The sequence below is a fragment of the Channa argus genome, chromosome 1 (genome assembly GCF_033026475.1).
Source record: "Channa argus isolate prfri chromosome 1, Channa argus male v1.0, whole genome shotgun sequence".
Taxonomy (NCBI): Eukaryota; Metazoa; Chordata; class Actinopteri; order Anabantiformes; family Channidae; genus Channa; species Channa argus.
In genome coordinates this window covers 34,865,791-34,873,004 of record NC_090197.1, presented here as the reverse complement: position 1 = coordinate 34,873,004, position 7,214 = coordinate 34,865,791, and the positions used below count along the sequence as shown (strand labels likewise).

General features: G+C 41.2%; 1 protein-coding gene across 1 annotated transcript; it reads left to right on the top strand.

The window, feature by feature from the left end:
* Positions 1–371: 371 nt before the first annotated feature.
* On the top strand, positions 372–7,212 carry slc3a1 (solute carrier family 3 member 1). Its single transcript, XM_067515384.1, has 10 exons — positions 372–972; positions 1,545–1,724; positions 1,814–1,959; positions 2,126–2,251; positions 2,569–2,688; positions 4,691–4,815; positions 5,153–5,354; positions 5,994–6,176; positions 6,450–6,575; positions 6,673–7,212. The coding sequence occupies exons 1-10, from the start codon at positions 546–548 to the stop codon at positions 7,102–7,104; spliced, it is 2,067 nt and encodes a 688-aa protein (XP_067371485.1). The 5' UTR covers positions 372–545; the 3' UTR covers positions 7,105–7,212.
* The last annotated feature ends 2 nt before the right edge of the window (positions 7,213–7,214 follow it).

The window sequence follows — 7,214 nt, the reverse complement described above, 5'->3', positions numbered from 1 at the left end:
CCTTGCTAACCATTGCGAGTCTCTGAGCCGATACAATCTGAGATCCAGTGTGACAGTGGAGTTTAGCAAACGCCGTAAATCACGTTACTCAGGCAACTGCTTTATCAGCACGGTGTAACCCCCAAATAAAGGGTTTACGCCTTCAGACAACAGCTCATGATGTACTCTGTGACCCCCGTCCTTCATGGGCCGAATAATGTATTAACCACTACTGAAGCAATAAAGTATAAAACCTTTTGACCTGTGAGTCAGTGGTAGCACATTATGTACACACTTCTCAGAAGTACACACTTCTCACTGGTTTCAGCCTTCACTGCAACACTAAACACTAATCTCTAACTATTTCCATCCAAAGCTCCAGTTTCCCACATTCCACAGGTGGCACTGCACTGTCTGTGTGTGTGTGTGTGTGTGTGTGTGTGTGTGTGTACTATGACCCTCTCAGATCACCTGCTTCTTTGAGTCACTCAGTCTTTGTGAAGAAGAGCCACAGCAGCAAAGTCTGTTTTCAGTTTCCTCCTTTTTTAAAAAGAAAAGTGTTTAAGATGCGTTTTAAAAAGCAGAGCGGCACTTTCGAGCTGGGTGAATGCACAAGAAACCCGGGCTTTCGGGATGCAGAAGGCGGCGGGTTATCGACCGACACCATCACCGCCGACCCGGCGGAGAAGGAGCAGGACTCCACCGCGGTGAAGCTGGACTCGGACGCGGCCGGGGAGTACACGCAGATCAAACCTTACGCCGGGATGCCAAAAGAGGTTTTGCTGCTGTACTCCTCTCAGGCTCGGTACCGAGTGCCCCGAGAGGTCCTGTTCTGGCTGACGGTGGCCTGCATCTTGGCGCTGGTGGCGCTCACCGTCACGGTGATCGCACTGTCGCCCCGGTGCCTCAGCTGGTGGCAGGCGTCCCCAGTCTACCAGATATACCCCCGGTCCTTCAAAGACTCGGACGGTGACGGGGTGGGAGACCTCAAAGGTAGGCAAAGATACCCCCAGTCCTGCTACATTATCAGGAAGCAGGTCAAAGTGGTTGATAAAGCAGATTTTACATTACTAGATACTTTGCAATCATTCGTGGGCTACTGCATTTCACAGGAAAATAAAGGCCTTTACACCCACACACACTGATCAGCCATAACTTAATAATGTCATGGAGGACAAGTCAGCAGGTCATACAGCAACAGTGAGACTTGCAAAGGTAGTAAAAGTACACAAACTCAATACTCAAGTAAAAGTGCAAATATTGTTCACTACCAGTACCACATAGAATACCACTACCACGTTTTTAGTCAAATATATACGAAGCAGAACATCTACATTTTACTTAAAGTGCCCATGTAAATTTAGTGCACTAAGAATACAGTGATTAGAAAAACAATATTGATTATGGCAATGATGGCAAAATGTATGATAATAATTCAAAATAAGGGTCAAAATCACTGGTGTGTGATGGTGAAGGTGGAGGTGGTGTTTAACCAACCATCATAAGACATCAGCATTCAGTAGTACATAATCACTGTTGACGCTGTGGTGTTTCTGTAATGGCAGGAATAAAGGAGCAGCTGGATCACTTTCTGTATCTAGACATCAAGTCCGTTTGGATTAGTCCCTTCTATCGCTCTCCTATGAAGGACTTTGGCTATGATGTGGAAGATTTCCGAGCCATTGACCCGCTCTTTGGGACGATGAAGGACTTTGAAGAGCTTCTGGCTGAAATGCACAACAAAGGTGTGTTATTACCCATGTGTATGCATAGGTGGTAGCAATGATGGTTCGATGGCAGGCACGTGTTTTGACTAATCATCTGCGACCACCAGGTTTGAAGCTGATCATGGATTTCATTCCCAATCACACCAGTGACCGACATCGCTGGTTTAACCTGAGTCGAACAAGGAATCCTCACTACGAGGATTACTACATCTGGACTGACTGCAATGCATCTTCACCAAGGCCTAATAATTGGGTAGGCACTGACTGTGTTCTTCTGCACCTGATGGTGTTTCAATCTTTGGGGGCATTGTCACTGCACTGTGTAGGTGTGTATTAAGGAATGGATGATTACTGTGGTTACCATTGAGCTGAAAAAGCTTTATAAATAAACAAATCTTTCCCCTCCTCCTTTTTCTTAGGTGAGCGTGTTTGGGAACTCGTCGTGGACTTATGATGACGTTAGAGGACAATGCTACCTGCACCAGTTCCTCAAGGAGCAACCAGACCTGAACTTCAGAAACCCACACGTTCGCCAAGAGATGATTGTAGGATTACACAACGTTCTTTCTCACATTCTTCACGTGTCCACAATCCTCTGTAATCTGTAACAATAATGTGTGATGGCAAACTGGTTACACATTGGCCACATTGGCTCCACACAGCACAAAGTACAAAAACAGAGATGAAAAACGGCCTTTGTGTGTTATGCATCTTTATACTCTATAGTCCTTTATTGTTGGGGAATAAATGGGCTTGTTAGATGAGTATGAAGACAGTCAGCTAATGTTTGTTCCCTACAATCTCACTCTTATTTTAGAGACACTGTAATTTCAAGTAGTTGTCATTTTGTCATTAATTTCAGGACATTATTCATTTCTGGCTGGGGAAGGGAGTGGATGGGTTCCGGATGGATGCAGTGAAGCACATCCTGGAGGCTGCACATTTGAGGGACGAACCACAAGTGGACCCAAACAAACCACCAGTGAGTGCTGCTTCTTCACTCGCCATTGTTCATCACTAATGGGCACTGGTTGTCTGCTGGTAGTTTAGCAGCTTTGTCCTCACGTGGCCACCAAACATGGTAAAATCTGTTTTATCTGCCGCTTAAAAAGGATCCATGGTGAATGACAGAGCAAGTGTAACACCACTCTAATTACATTTTTTTTACTGATATTTAAAGATGCTTCCTAGATTTACTTTGCATTTAGATTTTTTTGTTTTTGAGGGACAGTCCTCACCACTTTATGACACTCTAAAGGTTTACTTATTAGTTTTTTGGTGTTTCAATTTTACTTAGCATTTGATTAAACAGGATTTTCCTGTTTATTGTGTTTTCAATAAAATATGTTTAATATTCCAAGTAGGATAAAAAGAATTGCACCCATAGTCCCTAGCTACTTTGAAGAGATGGTCACACATTGTTAGGTCGGGCTTGTCCTGGTCTCGATGATACCAAAATGTAATAAACTATATTTAGAAGATCTGTGTATTTCATAAGGCATCTCAAAGTTAGCTTTTGTTTGTGCAAACTGCACAAACATTAGCTTTTTCTGCTGCCATGTTGTAATCACTTCATCTGGCAGCTTTTGTTTCTCTTAACCGAGGAGGTCAAAGCTCAGCGTGGTTAACAGTATCTGCTGTAACATTCAGTTAAATGATTATATGCCGATTTTATTTCATTGAATTATATAACATGTCAGAGTCCAGATTTTAATGATGTGAGGAATAAAAGCAGCATTGTGGGCAGAAGCAGCTCTGCTGAAATGGTACTTTCAAGGGTGGGTAATATATTCAACAGCTGAGTGGGAGAGTTTGTACTGTACGTGGTGTATCATTCATCATTTAACTCTGACCTAAATGCCAAGTTCAACTGGTGCCCTTTTGGGGAAAATACTGCTCTTGGAATTCAAAGAATTCTGAGTTAATCTCATAGAGAAAGAGTTTTTTGTTTCACAGAGACTGTATTTCTCACATAAAAAAAAGTAGAAAAACAGGCATATTTTAGTGGATTTGTTTAGTGGAGACTTATTTAGCACAGCAGAATAGCAATACAATATTAAGACTGAGTTTTACCTCTGAAGCTTATCAACCAAACCAACCAGCTGCCAATCTTATGCAGTAATAATAATACTTACCAAGATTTATAGTGCTAACTAAACAAAACATTGGAGATAGGCATATGCTTTTATTGGTACATTACATCATCTACCCCAGCTTTGAATATGATTCAGCCCATCATAAGTAAAGAATTACTGTTTTACCATTGTTTTAGTGGCTTAGTGTTGTTGTGGCTTTAAAATCATAGTAACTATGTGCTGTGCCAGTGGCACGTCAGCTGAGTGGTTACCACTGCTGCATCAGCGACTAGGTCTGTGCATATGATTCATGGTGTGGTCCCCTCTGTGGGGAGTTTGTGTGTTATCTCTCTGTTTAAGTTTCTCCCACAAAAATGATTTGCACATTAGGTGCTAGTTTTTATGAGTATTACCTCACTGTTCCTGAACAGAACCTGGACTGGGTTCCCGTCAAATTATAAACCTATTTTTTTGGCTTTGGTATTTGTGGTCACGGTCGGACCCTAGGGTCAATTTTCCCCGTAGATATAGCTTGTCTTTCTGCTGTATTGTGCCTTTTTGCCCTTTATTGAAGACTATAACAAGTAATGAGACAATAAAATTAGCATGAAACCTCAAACATTCCTTACACACCAACAACATTCCATGATTACTGAACCCAAAGATCACTTATCAATTGGTCTGTATTTTCTCTGCATCTGGTCTCCACATCTTCCAACTACGTGGCCTTTGACTGGAACCTGTGCTTTGACCTGAGAAAGGAATATATTTACATCCAAGCGCTCTTAATAGCTAGTAGTCAGAGGAAAATTCTGTTAAGCCCCTTAATCCACTATAGTTAATGATGTCAGAAACTACACTCTATAATGGTAGCTAAAATACCTCATATTTATATTCATAATAATGCAGGAGTCTGTAACTTCAGAGTGGGACCTCTACCATGACTACACCACCAGTCAGCTTGGGTTACACGATCTGCTGAGAGACTGGAGGGGAGAGATGGACGTCTACAGCCGTGAGCCTGGCAGATACAGGTATGGGAGCTTCAACAATACAATCATTATTATAGTAATACTTACCTACCTACATAGTTCACTCCTACTTATGTTTTTGATCATTTTCATCTGCATGTTATGCATTCTTATGTATCAATCTTATCTAACATTTACATGCAAAATGTGTTTTTATGTGACGAAGCAGTGTCAGGTAGAAATAAAACTGTCTAAGAACATGTTAATAATAATGTTAACTAAAAACAAGGTTATATAAAAATATTACAAATAATCAATAAGTACAAACTGCTATTGTTTGCAACTCATCTGACAGGGAATCATGTTCTTATACTCAAAATAAGCTCTTGCTGCACTCCAGGTTCATGGTGACAGAGTCATACGATTACCATGAGGTGGACAAGACTATGATGTATTATGGCACCCGATTGGTTAAAGAAAGTGACTTCCCCTTCAACTTTTACCTCTTGGACCTGCCTCAGAACACTAGCGGCGTGTGGGCCAAACATCTGGTCGACCTCTGGATGGCCAACATGCCTGAAGGAAAATGGCCTAACTGGGTGGTGAGTTCACACACTCAGTGTTACATATTAATTTGCTATATGACATATTGTGTAAATTGCTCAATATTGAAAGCTAGTGGTAGTTTTGCAGAAATGAAAAACCTAACACTGACCTGTGTCTCGTGTTGATTTATATGAAAAACAATGCTCTGTGATAAGGTAGACTGCATGAGTAAGTAACACCGAAAGGTAACTGGGGTAACTATATAAAAGTATTCACCCACTTGGTTTCACTTTAATTTTTTTTTTGTCTTTGTCAGCAATGCCAAAATAATGTAAATCAACCATGATTCAACGCTGTAAAAAAAAAACAAAACAAAAAAACAAAAAACAAACTAATTTTAAAAAATTTTAAAGTTGTGTAATCGTTTTTTGTCTGGGATACAGACATTATGGGTTCTAATTTTCTTTGCCTTAGCACTTTTTTCTACATGAGCAATGCTGACCTGCCCATTGGAAGTCACCAACAAAAGACCTGAAATGAAAGAAACTATACAGTTCTCCATGACTGTTGTAGTGTCATTAAGTTCTCGGTGACAGTTTAAGGCCACACTGTCTCGTCTACCCACCTCTGCATCCTGCCTTCTTCCAACTTATCTAATTCACCTCCCCACTTTCTGCTTCTGCCATTGTCATCAGGTTGGGAATCATGACAAACCTCGAATTGCATCCAGTGCTGGTCATACATATACGCGTGTCATCAACATGCTGCTGCTCACTCTTCCAGGAACGCCCACCACCTACTACGGCGAGGAGATTGGCATGGAGAACATTAATGTCACAGAAAGTCAGATACAGGACCCTGCTGGCAAATACAACACAGTCAGTACTGTGCACACACAGAAAAAGATATTTCTATAATAAATAATAAAAATAATTCGCCTGGAAAACAGCCATAAAGCTTAGTCACTACCTCTGTATAACAATGTAAAAATAAAAAATTATGCATCTTTTGTGAAAGTGGGAAAAAAGCAGGCTTGTTGTATTTTAGACATCGTTAGTTTTATTTTGCTGGACTAAAATATGTGTGTCACAACTGTTTATCATCAGAAGCTTACAGTAAGAGCCAAAATGATTCCTATCCGTTCATTGCAGAGTGCCAGTAGGGACCCTCAGCGTTCTCCTATGCAGTGGAGTGGTGACATAAATGCAGGCTTTAACAACAAAACCAACATCACCTGGTTGCCTGTACACCCTGACTACATAAACATCAATGTGGAGGTATAGGACCATTGTTTGCTCGTCAGTTCTGGTAGAATATCTGGCTTTTGTTGATCTTCTTTTAAATCCTGTATTCCCATGCCACTCTCTCTTCCAGGCCCAGAAAAAAGAGGAATTTTCGGTTCTGGCTCAGTACCGTTTGCTAAATACCCTGCGTAAGTCGGAGCTCCCCCTTCACCGTGGGTGGTTCTGCTACATCCATGCTGATACCAATGTCTTCTCTTACCTCAGAGAGCTTGACGGGCTTAAAAAAGCTTTCCTCATGGTGCTTAATTTTGGTAAACAATCCGCCATCACAGATCTCTCCTCCATTCATGAATTACCAGACCAGCTGAAGGTGCTGATGAGCACAAACCATGTCAACAATGGCAAGGTAGTACAAAAGTCTCTTATCATGACGGAAGCAGGAGAGGGTTTGGTGATTCAGTACTCCACCTACACTCGGTTTAACCCCAACCACCCCAAGCAATGCTATGTCTCTGAGAAGGCCTGCTATTTGGGAGCCATGGACATACTTTATAAATGCTAATATGAATGGAACTTGAATTTTACAGTTTCAAAGTAGCAATCCAATAATCAGGGTTTGGTGTTTCCTCTGTAAGGGATTTATAAATATAAATAAAAGTCATAAAAGAAAGT

Coding starts and splice junctions, on each gene's coding strand:
- slc3a1 (XM_067515384.1), top strand. CDS start 546: ATGCGTTTTAAAAAGCAGAGCGGCACTTTCGAGCTGGGTGAATGCACA. Junction 973..1,544: donor CGGGGTGGGAGACCTCAAAG/GTAGGCAAAGAT, acceptor CTGTAATGGCAG/GAATAAAGGAGCAGCTGGAT. Junction 2,252..2,568: donor ACGTTCGCCAAGAGATGATT/GTAGGATTACAC, acceptor CATTAATTTCAG/GACATTATTCATTTCTGGCT.